The 17094-nt window shown below is 43.2% G+C and overlaps 1 protein-coding gene across 1 annotated transcript in view; it reads right to left on the minus strand.

Moving 5' to 3' along the window:
- Positions 1 to 17094, minus strand: part of palm2akap2 (PALM2 and AKAP2 fusion) — a 117368-nt gene that overhangs the window by 61608 nt on the left and 38666 nt on the right. The window contains exon 4 of the mRNA XM_080756404.1: positions 14498 to 14628. Coding sequence (XP_080612530.1) covers positions 14498 to 14628 — 131 coding nt within the window. The remainder of the gene's footprint in view (positions 1 to 14497; positions 14629 to 17094) is intronic.

Here is a 17094-nt window from a genome sequence, read left to right on the forward strand (position 1 = left end):
GAGATACACACACACACACACACACACACACACGACACACACACACACACACACACACACACACACACAGGGATGTGACAACAATACTAGGAAGCCCGGCCCGTCAGGGAGGAGGAGCTTCCTCACTGAGTGCCAGAACTCACAATACCTCTGAACACACTCCTCTGGGACACATGGAATGTGTGTGTGCGTGCGTGGCTGCGCGTGTATATTTGTGTGCACTGAACATGTGCGCGTTCAGTTCATTCTTGTGCGCGTGTGTGCCTGAGGTTCCATGAAGATCAACAGTGGCAGACGGAGACCTTCCCACGGTGCTGCAGACAGATCGCTGAACACCCTGTTCTGATTGGATCACAGCCTCCATCACCTTAGTGTCACAGGTGGTGCTCATCAAGGATGAGGTCTGAAAACCCACCTCTCCAGACTCTACCGCATAAGTTCCGACATGCTAACAATCATTAGTTCCGACACCTTAACCCCAAACCATAACCTAACTAACCGCATGCGGTCCAACGCATGTCGCGAGCAACGGGTGATTCGCCCATGTCAGACTTTTGCCGTGTCTGATAAGTGTCCGCGTGCACTCCTATTATCTCACACCTAGCACTCCTTATTAATCTAAAATCTCACTCCCTAGAACTCATACACTAACCATCTTCCCATACCACTCCTTATTAACTTACTTGTATTTTTTTTGTCAAATATGTTTTTATTGAACAGATAAATTATTACAAACATTATAATATGAAATACTTTTTTATGAAACAAAATGAAAGAAAAGATAAAGACAAAAAAGATAAAGAAATCCCTTAACCCTCCCACCCATACTGCTCAGTGACATTGCATACTATATAATAAGATGATAGAAATCTCGTGGAAAACATCTGAAAAGAAAATGGCGTACAGTCAACCATATCAATGGTATCCTGTCTATTAATCGTTTCTACTCAGGTAATGGACAAGGGGCAGCCAAATCTTATCAAACTGTTTCTCCCTGTTTCTCAGGAAAGAAATACCTTATTCTCTCAAGATGAAGTGTACTAGTCATTTCATTTAACCAGTGCTTAAATGCAGGAGCCTCTTCCTTCTTCCAGTGTGTCAGAATTAGTTTTTTCGCTGTAATCAGACCATATGAGAAGAGTTGTTTCTGTGCTTTCGTCAACATAGGCATGGAGTCTGACAAACCGAGAATTATTAGTACAGGATCGGGGTCAATATGAATACTCAAAATATCAGAGAGCGTCTCAAATATCTTAATCCAATATCTTTGTATCCGAGGGCAAAGGGCGAAGCTATGAAGAAGATTTGCATCTATTGTATTACATTTGTCACAATGCGAAGAAATATCTGGGTATATGTTATGTAATTTTAATTTTGAATAATGGAGTCTATGTATGACACGAAACTGGCAAACAGACAAAGGCAATGTCTGGAATTGATAGAGCACGCATTAATTTCTTCAAGGAGCTCGTCTGAGATTGAAGTCCCCAGCTCATTTTCCCATGCCAGCTTAATAGCTGATGTAGTAGGTAGATTTGCCACTTGAAGTGATTCATAAAGATGTGACACCCTTACGTCTGGTACTGTATTATTAAGAAGGAACCTATCTAGGGATGAAGGTGTATCTCTCTCAAAAGTGGGAGAAAAGTTACGGATATAGTTCCTAACCTGTAGAAACCTAAAAAAGTCACTCCTAGGGAGTCTATACTTTTCCTGCAGTTGAGCAAATGAGGCAAAAGTTCTACCCATGTATAAGTCTCCAATTGTGCATATACCCAAACGCTAACTTACTTGTATTTTTTGACGGATGCTAGTTATACTCTGCAGAATATACAGTATGTTCATCTTACTAATACTATACATGTGTTATGTTATCCGCAAAGAATGCTATTAAGATATCATGTTGTTTAGGACCAGTGGTTCTCAACCTTTTCTGGACCAGGGCCCACTGTCTGTGACCCTGTCAGATACTTTAATACAACTATTGTCTTCTTAGCAAGAATGAAGCAAATATAGCAACACGTCTGATAGCCATCGTAAGACTTCTGCCCATTTTGAAGTGGATGTTATCAGCATATAGTCAGCAGGCTATTGTCATATAGGGGCCTTGTATTTACGCTGGTTCCTTGACAATTAACTCACCTAAACAAGTGACATTGACACTGGCATTGCAGAAACAATGCTACATTTAAAAATAATAATAATAATCCTCCGTTTAAACAATGAGATCAAAGAACCTATTCACAAATACGAGGCCGTCAACCCGTCTGTTTTGTTTCAATGTAAACTTCAGAGAATACAGTTCAGCTAACTCCTCCATTGTGTAAGTAGGTTGCTAGGTTACTAGACAAGTGACATTGACAGACAAGTAACAGACTTTCACAAGTGACATTCACATTATCTCTGAGAAGATAGACCTTTACCCTTAAGAGTTAAATAGTTTTTTGCTTTCTTTTTTGAGGGACGCTAGCCACTCCTATGTCCAGCTTTTAGTGTGAGTGTAAACACAAACTTTGTCCATCCTGACAGTTTTCTGAAAAAGCTATGTTTCTGTCAGTCGTTCTTCGACCTACAAGCTATGAGCTTGTAGGTCTGCTATTTTTCAATAGCTAAAGCATAACATAATGCTAACACCAAAAGGGGTTCCCGCCCAAAATGGGTTAACACAAACCAGTTTTACATCATCGTGTAACATTAAAAGCTGGACATAGGATGTGATTGGCCGGAATGAGATGATGTATGATGATAAGAGCGCCCCTCACTTCACACGGGTGTGATTTTTAAATTATTATTATTGATTATTACTATGCCCAACTTTGCGAGTTTGTGTACCAAATTTGAGATGATTTGATTGGCTGAGCACGGAATGTGATGTATGATCATGTACAGTATGACGAGCACCCCTTTGTAAAAATAATTACAATTACATAATACAGTTAGATATACAGAATAGTTAGTCTTATCTCTGCTATTCACCAGCATAAGGTATGGTGAGCAACATACAGCATTGATCTAATAGGCTACATACTAACATACTGTACCTAGTATTATTGTACAGTAAGCCAGCCAGGAAGAGGAGATCATTAGCAGCACGGAGTTCTGAACTACAAAACACACTTTCCTTATTGATTATCTTTGTCACAGAATCATAGCTGGTATTCAAGTCTCTGGCGCCCTCTGGTGAACAACACCAAAGAAATAAAAGAAAAGGTCATGTTTTTTCTGTGTAGGGAGTGTACTATCATTATGCAATATTCAATCTAGCATCATCCGATCGAAGCCAAATGATGCGATGATGATGATTCATTACTAGTACGGCACCACCATTCTACACTGGTACTAATACTAGTACTATTGTAGTACTTTGGGGCCTCGCGTATCGAGAATGATGCAAGTCGTTCCATTTGATTTATGATAGGCTATGTGGCACAAGCGGCCAATCAGTTAAGCCTACAGGTCGGGTTAGCGTAGCCAATCAGGGATTTATACTGATTTAGCGGCACAAAAGTGACACACACATACACACACACACACGCACGCGCGCGCGCACACACACACACACACACACACACACACACACACACACACACACACACACACACACACACACACACACACACAGTGTGTGCTTACTGCTTAAGTCTGCGTCTGTTGAGGGCAATGACCTCATTATGTCCCTCCTTCTGCTCTACTTCCTGTTCAGCATCTCTCTACTTCCTGTCTGGCAGAGTCATTATCTGTAGACTGTGATGTCATTGTCACGCCCTGACGATGAACCGCAGGCCGCGGTGCTATGGTTACGCCTCATATGGGAAAAGCAGACGTGGTGTGTCTGTGTGTGTGCGTGCGTGCGTGCGTGCAAGTACAAGAATTTGATTGTGAGGATCATTTTCCTGTTCATCATTGGATAAATGGTTGTTATAAACAAAAACGATTTTTAGAGATAGCTTTACAATTGGAACAAGATCCAGGTTGTGATTAAGCATTTATAGGTTAGGTTTAGACTAGAGGTTGGGGTTAGAGTTTTCCCTATTTTCCCTCAAGGTTCAAGGTCTACTTTATTGTCCACAAGGGAAGTTTGTCTTGGGCTTTCACCCCTGCTGTAGCCTCGGTACCAGGCTTTCATTTTTGTCGGGGCAAAAAATCTAAGCCTGGAGGAACGAATTGGCCGCTCTGGTCTACAAGTGGAAGTCAACCCTTCCGGGGTGGGCGTCACTCCAAATGATGTGACATAGCGCTGCACTGGGGGGAGAGGAGGGGCTGGAGGTGACTGACAGATCGGTGAGATCCAATCAGGGCATGCGCAAATCTCTGCCGCGACCCGCCCCTCTAGACCAGAAACCTAACACATTAGCTCAGGCTACCCCTGGAACACACAACGTTACACAAGTGCACACATAGTGTGGCACTGGTTACTCTAACCAAGCGCTCACAGTCACTGCTGTTTCAGAGTCTCGTTCAACATCTTATTTGACGCTGGTACAAACGATTCTTTAAACCTGATGTACTTCCACTTTGGTTCTTTGTACCTTCTCCCAGAGGGCAGAAGTACAAACTCTCCGTTTAAAACAGGTGTGGCTATATACAGTATGACACACATAAAAACAGCCGCGTGTTGAGATTGTAAATCAAATCTGGATTGAGTGTATACATACCATACACGCACACACACGCACACGCACACACACACACACACACACACACACACACACACACACACACACACACACACACACACACACACACACACACACACACACACACACACACACAGGAGTTGGTCTACCAGTGCTCTACAGCTACTGTTGACACTGTAGAGACCTGTATGGTCTGCAAGGACACCTAGTGGTTGACAAGAGTTATTGTATTGCATGAAACTCTCAAATGTCTCTCTGTTTCTCTGCATTCTAGTCTCCGTTAGACGCCTTGCTAAAATAAACCTTCAAAAGGAGACCGTCTCTGGCACATTGTGGTCAATTCAAGGTGTTTAATAATATAGCACTTGTTCTGAATAATACTATAATTTGTTCATGTCCAGTGTAGAGAATAGAGTGCATGCTCTTGAAACGGGTTCACACAAGAAGAGCACCATTAGAAATGCTTATTGTAATATTATTGTTATTCCATCATCACACTCAAAGTTCTGTTCCAGCCAATTTTCTTTTACCAAGATCAATGAACTGCCTCTCTCTCTGTAGCCCTATTTATATGTTGTCGATCTACAAGAGAAAGGTGGAGGGGGAGAGAGAGAGAGAGAGAGTGATCGGGACATCCCTGGTATCAATACTATATCCATACCAAGACATTAGACTGGATATTGTCTGTGATTTTGGATAATTGTACTATTATGATGTCACTGGCATGAGCAGTGTTGGGACCGTTACTTTTAAAAAGTAACTAGTTACAGTTACTAGTTACATCATTTCAAAAGTAACTTAGTTACTTTACTGTTACTTAAACCAAAAAGTAAAGCGTTACTTCGAAAAGTAACTTTTTCGTTACTTTTCGGCTCGGCTCGCCGGTGCCGATTCCGGCGAGCCGCCCCGCATCCAAAACACTTGGTGGAGAAAATATGCTATTTCCGTGCTCAGACCCAGGGACACAGCCAGCCAACCAGGGACACACATAGTTGTCTATAATAGTGGTTGCACCACTCAAAAAGAAAAACGGGCTCCCACTTCCAGGCCATTCATTCATGCCTTCAGTTCAGTACAGTGATAATAATATACCAATAGCAGGGGGGACTGGTGGTGATTTTGATGATGCTATGTAGGCCTATCAATACATATTTATAGCAAACAACTAAATACAAGTAGGCTACAACCAACAACATGAGGGTTCCAGTTCCACTGCTCCAGTGAACGTTGTATACTGTGCAGATAGATAGGCTGAGATAGCTATAGCTGCTCTTATTGGTGGTGGTGGCAATACTAATTTGAGTCTGGATTTATAAACAAAGTAAGACCAAAACCAGAATTAATATTTGATAATCAAACACACGCGCAAAGTCTCTTTCAGTATCTGTCCGTCTCTCGCTCAAAAGTAGCTAGGCTACGCACACTGTCACTGTCTCACACACACACACACACACACACACACACACACACACACACACACACACGCGCGCAGCCTCTTTCAGTGTCTCTCTCTCTCTCTCTCTCTCTCTCTCGCTCTCTCTTTTTCTCTCGCTCGCTCGCATGATGTGCATAGCCTACACGGCGCACACGACACACACACACACACACACACACACACACACACACACACACACAAGCGCGACCGACATAAACAAACACACGGTGGTATAGCCGGTGGGAATGGGATCATCGTAATTTGCTGGGACTCAACAACTTACTTTGACTGTACTTTGTGCTGGATTGGAGCAGCTGAAGGAAATAAGGAGGAATATAGCCATTTGCGATATGGGCGCCGCCATGACACTAGTCAGAGTAAACAAACTTGCGCATCACCACGTGTAGTACACACACACACACACACACACACACACACACACACACACACACACACACACACACACACACACACACACACACACACACACACACACACACACACACACACACACACACACACACACACACACACACACAAACGCACACACACTCCTCCTCCTCCCCCTTCTCTCCCGCAAGGCAAGCATGACAGTTCTTCTCATTCTCCCCCGATCGAGACTACATGAAAAATAACGGAAGAGTAACGGAATAACGCACCATATAGTAACTGTAACAAGTTACTGAATTTTAAAAAATAACGCGTTACAGCAACCGTTACTGCCGAACGTAACGGCGTTACTGTAACGCGTTATTTACGTTACGTTACGTCCCAACACTGGGCATGAGTGTAAAAATATAAATATCGGCTCGGGAAAAAAAATTCGGTATCGGCAGATACTCAAAATCAAACGAACAGAATCGGATCGGGAGCAAAACAAAACGTGATCGGGACATCCCTACTGGGCCAAACGGTACCGAGACATCAACGCGCTGATCGGCACACACGCTATGAAGCCATACATCAGTGTAATAATAACTAGGGTTGATCACAGGATCGTAAAACGGGGCCGATCGCTAGTATCAATATTATATCCATATCATGATTTTACACTGGATATTATCTGTGATTTTGGATATTGTTCTATTGTGATGTGGCATAAGTGATCGGGACAATTAAATAACAAATAAATGCAAAAAACCCAAAATGGATATGGATGGATTGAACTACCTCCACCAAACCATCGCAACACAATAATACACGGAGCTAAGTTACACAACAGTGGCTGGTCCTCTTCATCACTCTGTCACTCTGTCTAAAGCGCTTGTGTTGTTTTGCACTGGCTTTAACTTATCATGAATTCTCATCTGGGTTTTGGTGTCAACAAAGGTAATGTTTATAGTTTTCACCTACAGAGAACTGGCAGTCTGCGGTGGATCGGCCAAATTTATAGGTATCCAAAATGACACGTGTTTATAGTGAATGCACACGCACGCACGCACGCACGCACACCCATATCTTTACTGCTGCTGCTATGACTTATTTCTGTGTCTTTTTACAGCATGCTTCAGTCAACTTTTGTAGCAAATTGCAGCGCCACCACCAGTGGCCACGTCCGTATAGAATAACACACAGTGATGTAGTGTGGAGCAGCAGTCAGTCATCTAGAATAGCTCAGTGTGGCCGCAGGTCAGCGGAACGGACCGGACCTTTTGACTGTTTACGCAGCCTGTCCATGTATTTAATGATAGGATGTCTCTCTCAAATCACCACTGCTCTGCTCTCTCGGGCCTCGTACACACATAACGGACTAACGTTCTTGTTCCTTCTGTGTTTCATGGCCGCCTCAATGCTTTTCCAATGGAAGTCACGTGGTTTGACCAAACGTGTTTGATGGGGGGAGGGGGGGCAATCAAACACGAGTGTTTGGTCAAAACACGTGACTTCCATCGGAAAAGCATTGAGGCGGCCATGAAACACGGAACAGAGCATGTTCGTCCGACATGTGTGTACGAGGCCTAAGTCTGTCTGTCTGTCTAAGTGAAAACACAAACCTACATCAATCTACACATCACACACACACACACACACACACACACACACACACACACACACACACACACACACATTCAGAAGATAGCGTATTGCTGCCCTATCTGTAGTGGGTAGTGGAAAGTCTGTGGTTGCCTGGGTTACAGGTTATTCTGGGATGGTGTGTAAATATAGATGCCACACCCTTTTTGTCGAGCTCAGTTCTGAGCTTGTAGATCTGCTTTTTACGTACAACAATAATATATAAACGTACATTTTGTAAATGTATACTCTTTCTGAAAACCTGTTCAATTCTGCCAAGTAAATTACCTTGACTATGTAGGGAAAACGGGATGTCTATATAGGCCTGAAACAAATGTACACGTGTGCACAAACAAAGGCTACACCTGGGTTCCCTTGTGTAATGCTTAAGATATACTGCAATGATATGCTATTTTCGTACGGTGAAGTATATACCTCAGGCTTTATAGCTGACGGGGCATAAATCTCTCTCATATGACTGTTCCTACTTTTCTTTTCTCTTCCCTGTTTATTTAATATTGTCCTACTGAGAAATGCAAGCCTATTTTATGCTTCAGCTCAACGTGTGACTTGACAAAGTATGGTGACCTTAATCCACACCTGGATAAAAGGAGGCTAACCACCTACTGTATACCAATAATACTGCTCCTGATCTACTGTACAAGCTCATAGTGTGTCTCAATGTGTTGTGTTGCGTTGTGACATGTTGTGAGCTTATGGCTTTGCTATTTTTTTGCTGAATGTTATCCTCGGAATACGGATGTTAGTGTTTAATGCCCATTACTAGGTCAGAAAGCTAAATCTAATAAGCTGCTGATTTCATACTTATCTACAGTATATACATTTGAGCTGGTCGTGAGTGTGAGAGAGAGTTCAGTTCGGCAAGTCATACATAGACCGTGACACACAATAAACAGGAGCAAGCGCCGCCCGTGTTCCGCAGCCGCGATACGTCACCGACCCTAATCCAGCTCTCTGGTTTCCCTCTCCGTGATGCCCTGGCCCAAGAATATACAGTACGGACACTCGACATTCAGAGAAACAACAACACGGAACTACAACAACACCACAACCTGGCCAGCACAGGAAACACACGGTCAGCGGCTCACACTGCAACAGAGACAGGTGGCCTTAGATCGAGAGCCTCTAGTATGCCACAATGCCACCACTCTAAGTCTGTAGACATTGGAGCTCCTCTGTGACATTGGAGTCGCCTCGGTGTCTCCTGTCTCTTCTGTGTGTCGCACGGCTCGCAATGCATTTTCAATGGGAGTCACATGGTTTGACGAGACAACCTTGTTCCATGGGGGGGGGAGGATGGCAGGAGACAGCCAGGGAACACCGAGGAGACAGCTGTCTTTCAGGTGTGAACGGCGCCTAAAGATGACAACCTGAATGGTGACTGTAGCAAGTGCAGCAAGATTGTTGAGTTTGTGGCCCTCTTCGTTCCTAGTGGGCACCCAATTCGCATCATTCCCATAGCGGGCATCGTTTCCAACGGGCATCGTTCCCATAGCGGGCATCGTTCCCAGTGGGCATCGCTCCCAGCGGGCATCGCTCCCAGCGGACATCAGCAGAGTAATTATCATTTAAGTTTAATTGAAAAACACAGTGTAATGTGTTAATGCGTTGTGCATTTTGTAACCTTATTCACTTACATACCAAAAGCACAACAGGTCTATTCAGCCACAGGCTGAATGAGTTGATTCACAATCACAACTGTGTGTCCCCTGTACTGTACTGTGAGCATTCAATCAGTGCAGCGCTGTTCTGACCGCAGACCAATGTTGTCCCGGACTTACCTCGAACCGCCACGCTATCCGAGCTGGAGCACAGCTTCTGTTATTCTAGCATTAATGATAAGCTATAGCCAGCGGGCTAAACGGGTCTCTTTCATGCAGCAGCTTTAATGTGGGATGGCTGTGACAACTAGGCTGGGAAGCACTGAAATAAACTAGCTAACTGTGTATAAAGTAAGCTCCACCTTCAGTAGCCACAACATATACATGCCGCTTATACAATAGTGATAATGATCTAAAGATAGTTATATCAGTCAGAGGGACCAAGCCAGTACTTTACTGCTGTAAGTACATTTAGCTCCTAATATATTATTTAATTGTTTTTATTTTACTGCACACAAGTCCTCTCACTAATGCTCATTAAAAGATTCCTGTCTAGTCACTTTGTCTCTCAGAAACCTACATACCAATGACATCACCACTGGGGTTTCCAAGGTAATATAAAGTAGAAACTACAGTATTTTCTCTTCCTGGACAGTTGCAGCATGCTACGCTGAAATTGAAGCCGTTGTACTTGCATTTACTGTACGACCGGCTACTGTTTGCCTTGGTTTTTGTTCTGTCTTCTCTGCTTTTTATCGTGCTTTTTTATTTTGTCGTCATGACTGCATCACTGAGGTGTTCATATTATGAAATATAAAAGTAAGAAATATACAGTATATGTACTTCTTTCCTAGTGTGATCTCTTAAAACAGATTGTATATAACCCTTTCTGTTACATTTGATACTGAACACAGAATAGAGACACAGGAGTTTTTACTAGGTCCTTTTTGTAAAAAGGGAGCTACGCTACTCGCACCAATTTGAATTCATGGGGGAAATGACCTTGTTCAATGAATGGACAGATTAGCTACTGTATATAGGTTATGCAAAGAGTGATGACTTCAGCTGGTGGGGATGTTATCATGACCTGTTGGACTGTTCAGGGCTTTGAGCTATTTTCAGCACAGTGCAACTTTGTCAGACACTTCGATAAAAAGACTACAATCATATCTTTCTCCATAGCACCCTGACCGACTAGGACATTTGGCAGTGTTGGCTAATAGTTATAAAATAAATCACACCCGTGTGAAGTGAGGGGCACTCTTATCATTATACATCATCATACATCTCATGAACAACTGAATTTATGTGATTGGTTGGTTACATTTACGTCATATTTGGCAGACCTAATTTCTGCTTTCATTGTCAATGGCAAATATTGAGACGTGTGGGGACAAAAGCTGACATTTGAAAAAACATAGTGCAATATTAAATAGCACCTTTATCCAAACCCAGACAGAGGAGGAAACCATGCAAGACACCAACCTGCTCACCGGGAGCAGATGGGGGTTCAGGGTCTTGCTCAAAGGCCTAATGAAACTGGGGGTCTTCCGATTCCCAAGCAGCAGCCCGACCTCCAATGTCTCAGATATATAACTGTGCCTGCATATTGATTGCACATACTACACTACTACAGTATATGTAGGTTCAGCTTGGGTGTCTTAGTCTAAAGTCTGTTACTGTACCTAAGCTGTTTCAACAGCTTCCATAATTCCTGTGGGTTGTTCTAATTCTCTCTATCTTTTCATTGCCGAAATCTGTCTTTGCTTTCTTTATCCCTGAATTGACTTAATTTCTAAGTGTTTCTATAATCACTGAACTAGAGAAATGGCTGCAAAGCAGAAGGCCCGCAAAACTCCAGATTAAATACAAGGCGGAAGGTGCACTGCTCAACAATGTCATGAAAGTGAGGAAATGGCCAACATATCATTTAGTATTTACCTCTCACCTCTCTAGACAACGGACGGATATCAATCTAATAGGTCTTTCTCAGTGCTGAGGAAGACCTCATTGGGACATTCATTGTGGGCTTGCTATTATCTCTACATTCACTGAACTCATTGTTAAGATGTCGTGTATTTTGGTAAAATAGTCATTTCTGGACTTGATGGCCTTTACAATATGAATATTATTCCATGGTTCTGTTTGTACAAGTACAAGTTTGTCGACAGCTGATAAAAACAACGATTTAAACAACCCCAGGCTTTATCTACGACTGCACCGTGAAACCAATCTCCTTTTGTTCTGATTTCTGAACCTTCCGTGTGTGCAAAAAAATAATAGAATGTTAACTTAGGGGACTTTTAGTGATTTTGGATTGGTCTAATGGTCAATGACGGTTTGAGTAGAAGCATAAACCCTTTGGAATTTCTTTACGGCATTGGTGTTAAAACACCGATCATAATCCAGTCCGATTTAAATTAACAATGGACTGTTCCGACTAAAATGGGCTTGGATTTCGGTAATAAAATGTCCACCCACACAGCCTGATCTTACATAAACACAAACACCCCCTCGTTTACGCTTCATATCTTTCCTGAGGACTGTTCTATTTCTATCTTGGCATTCTTAATGGAACTGTCAAGACATGATTCAGCCCGACCTTACTTGTCCTGAACAGTCGAATTTCGTCTATCTTATAAATAAGACTTCAGGTGAAGAATGTGCAGACCTCTGCTGGGTCCCTATCTTGACCATCAGCTTGAAAGGATGATTTATTGGCATCATGGCACAGTCCTATTCCGCTTGTGGTGTTTTCCAGCAACGCTCCGGAGCTAGACATTGAACTTCTATTAACTCCTGGTCCTAACTGCTGCTGATGCCTTGCATGGTTGCCTCCATCGGCAGTGTGTTATCCCATTGCAGCATTGCAGGCGCATTGCAGCACGTAATGTTGCGGTAAGTATAAATGGGTAAAGTGAAGTAGGCTAGAGTGTAAAATCACCAAATTTCTTTCCACAGTAAAGAGCACTCTTTGATGGCTAGTATTGTTTTGTAAAGCTGGTACAAATGCATAGGTCCTGCCCTGCTATTGTTTCATGTACTGTATGTCTGTTACAAATGCGTGCAATGTCCTGTCATGTCCAGAAAATGTGTTGCTGGTGATCATGATTAATGTATTCGTGTATGGGTCCATTTGGTTGCATTTGTATACTCTCAAGAGTTACAAATGAACACAAAGTGACCACGGCGTGGTTATCACAAAACAAACTGCAGCAGTTCTTCATCCTTGAAGCAAAAGCGTTTTAAACGACCATAGATCATCCTTTGTGCCTCCTGAAAAGGGAACAAACTGGAATGCATCCCAAAGCATTTAGTGTCAGAGGTGAAGGGGGGAAACCACACAAGGATAATAGTTCAGCAAGCCTGAATTTAAAGATATAATCTGTGAGTTTTACTGCACTAGGCCACGTGCCTGTTGGCCATCGGCCGAAATTGGGAATGATGTGTCCCTTTTGTGCCCATATACAGTATGGAGATCTCTGTATCTGTCTGTCTGCCTATGTCTGAAGAGTGCAAACTGACTGAAAAAGTGGACTGGCTAAGTGATCAAATGGCAGGTGTGCGGTTGCCATGGCAATCATCAAGAGCCTTTTGTGGCGGTTCTGGACAACCGTGTATCCGACCGACTCATGGCCGCGTGGTCCACGCGTGTCAAATTTGAAGTCGGTACGGCGAACCACTGTCCTACCCGACACCAGGGCCAACTCTTCTCAACAGAGAACCACTGTCCTCAGTGTGAAATCACACTCGTGTGAAGTGAGGGGCGCTCTTATCATACATCATCATCTACATCACATTCCGTGCTCAACCAATGAAATCATTTCCATGGTACACACAGACACACAAAGCTGGGTATAGGAAGGGGCTATAGCACCCCTCAGAAATCACACTCCTGATGCCATGGTACTGTTTGTTTAAAGTGCTCTAGACAAACATTAATAGACTTCGCTGTGGGAGGGGAGGGGATAGTGCCCCTAACAAAAGGGGCAGTCAGTGTGCTGCCTTTACAACAATAATATAATAGTAAGAATATCTTCTCACACTCTCCTCTTGGAAAGCATGCATGGGAAACCTCAGGATGGTGAGAGTGGGGGTGACCTCATGTCACCGATTGGTCCCAGGGGAATAAGTGACTGTCTCACAACAATGCATGATGGGAACCAGGAAGCTCCTCCCGAAAACACAAAAGCAGGAAGCTTTCACACAAGATCACGTCACTCGCCGTTTAATTTCCTCACACTTTCATACTTGTGCCCTGTATTATTATTAGTGTTGTTATTGCTTTCACTCTATCCATCACTGTATATACAGAACAACTCCTCCCTCTCTCTCTCTCTCTCTCTCTCTCTTGCTCAATTTATAATCCATCGCATTAAGGCAGTGGTTCCCAAAGTGCGGTCCGGGGACCCCCAAGGGTCCTTGAGGGAGGTCCAGGGGGTTCCCAGCTAAATGATAGTTTGGAACCAAATGGACCCTTATGGGTCTGTAACTCTTGAGTGTAACAAGTCCATTACAACGATTGTACAATATAAATTGGGGGTCCCAGAGATAGAAATACCATTAAAATTGGGGGTCCATCCATAGACTAATGCATGTCAAACTGGGGGTCCTTGAAATGAAATGGGTTGAGAATCACAATGGGGGGACAATTTAGTATAAATTTGGGGTCATTAACATGAAAACGTTTGGGAACCACTGCATTAAGGTGTCGTTTGTGATGAATTTTCTTTTGAGCATGTGTGTGTCCCAAACCTCCAAGTGTTCTGCGTGTGTGTGTGTGTGCGTACCGGTGTATCAGCTCCTCCAGCCTCTTGCTATGCGCCTCCTCCAGTTCCAGCTCTAGTCGCCTGGCCTCGTCCTCCTCCAGGCCTCCGCTGGGAGCTCCCTGGAGGAGCCAGCGCTCACGCATGGCTTTAGACTGCAGGAGAGACGGAGAGAGGGTGGGTTAGGTGCTGCTGCACACTACAAACTGACACACACACATACACACACACACACACACACACACACACACACACACACACACACACACACACACACACACACACACACACACACACACACACACACACACACACACACACACACACACACACACACACACACACACACACACACAATCCACATATGACTGCTAAAAATACCTTGTAGGTCAAGACAGCTATAGTATATAGACTATACTATACAGTATACATATATGTATATGCAGCATGTATGGCCAGATTAAGACTTTCCAATGTATGTAAAACATTACGCGAGAAATTAATTATGCATTCATTAATAGTACTTCTATTATCTTTGTCATCTCTCGAAATTGCCTCTCAATATCTCTCGACATTCACTCTCTCAGTTCATCTCTAAAGATTCAAGTCAGGAACTTTCAAGGGCCAGAGATGTTTTGCTATTAATCATGTAGACGCTTTGATGCTCCTCTATCTGGGACTGGGTGTGGTGGAATTCATGCTTAATTTATGCTCCATCGCACAACAGTGTCACACATCAAAATAAGCCGGTCTACAAGCTCACAATGCGTCGCATCGCGTCAAGAGTATAAATCAGTCCTCAGTCTGCTGTTACCACAACAGAATGCAGTTGGAACGTGATCTTCATTTAGACTGCTGAACTTGGCAGGAAGATTAGAACAGACAAGTAAACCAGTGCATGATGGTCATGGAGACCAAACGTGCACACAGAGACGTCCATGTGCGCACACGCACGCACGCACACACACGCACGCACACACACACACACACACACACACACACACACACACACACACACACACACACACACACACACACACACACATCACTGTTAATGAGATCAACATATTTTACCAGCGGCTGTTAGAACGAGGCGTTTATTTGTGTGTCTGTGTATGTGTTTGTGTCTGTGTATACACAAACACTTTAATGCGTCTATTTGTACATTCTCAGACTCAGAGTTAAATTAGAATTCACAATTACACTGTACGTACGGCCAGGATTGTTGGAAAATAAAGTTATGTTTAAGCAGCCCACTTGTTAACTAAACTGTGACCAATTATGAATAATGAACTGGCTCAGTTAACCACATGCACCATTTGATTTTGAGTATCTGTGCCGATACCGATTTGTCCCGATCCGTTATATTTTTAATAGAACACTTATGCCACATCACAAAATCACAGACAATATCCAGCCCAATATCTTGATATGGATAGAATATTGATGTCCTGCCCATGCACCGAAAAGGCCCTTTAAAACAGTTTTTGTACCGTTGCCGTCATGTCTATGTCACTGTTATAGAGCTGTATGATTACTCCAGGCCTTTCATGTATAAAGGCCTTCTTGCACAGCCAGTAGCAGTTTGTCAACGGAACCGTTATAAATAAAGAATAAAGTAGTGTGAGGTTATTGACCAGTGGTTTCCTCTGAGAACCATGTCTGCTCTCTCTCACGGCCGCACTTAAACAAACATTCCATTTCCTGTTGAGCTCTGACACCAAAACCCACACTGACTGGCCTAAGAGGGTTCTGGGTTCTCCTGGGTTTTTGAAGAAAAGGTTCTTGGCTTTTTTTAACCCCTTTTGAACCCTATAAGCCTGCCTATTCTGGGGGGACTCGCCAAAAATAGCCACATACACATTCAAAACGTGACACCTATTTAGCCCGTAGATCGGCTACATTTGGCGCAGATGGAAAAAAGCAGTCAAAGTAACTCAAGTCCCGTTCTCAAAGTTTAGAGAGGTTCTGGGTTTTCTTTAGAAGTCTGAACCCATCTGAGGACACTCAATTGTGTTCTTTCATTATTGTTTGCCTTAAAATAGTATACAATTCCTGTTCTGCAACTAACTTGAGCTTGTTGATGCTACGTATATATTTTCTTTTAGGTCTTAAGAATCTGGTTCTGTTGAGCATTAATCTAAATTCCAATCTGACGCAGAGAGCCTTCAGTTTCCATTTGAGCTACTAAAAGAGAAAGAAAATCAATGGAACCGCTTTGTACTTTGTATTTAAAACTGAAATGAGTTTGTCTCTCTCGACATCTCTGCTTTTCTGAGAGCCTTTCTGCGCTTATCACAGCTTCCTGTCTCAAGCCCATGTCCGCGTCCCAGGAGACAGAGGGTACAAAGCGCTGCTTCACGCTGCCTGGCCGCGTGGCACTCAGATGTAATGGCCGTTTAATGCGCCTGTGTGACTCCACACTGATTCTATCTGACAAAGCTCAAATGCTCTCTGGTGATTTTGTACACAGACAACGGAGCAATCCGACAATGGTGGCCCCTCAACTTGTAGTCACGCTGATTTCTTCATTGAAACTATACAAGATCTACAGGATTCGGAATATTTGAGGATATATTTTTCTGCAAAACAATCCAACACAAATATAACACGGGATGCAG

Source organism: Protomyctophum bolini, assembly GCF_963924005.1.
Source record: "Protomyctophum bolini genome assembly, chromosome: 22".
Taxonomy (NCBI): domain Eukaryota; kingdom Metazoa; phylum Chordata; class Actinopteri; order Myctophiformes; family Myctophidae; genus Protomyctophum; species Protomyctophum bolini.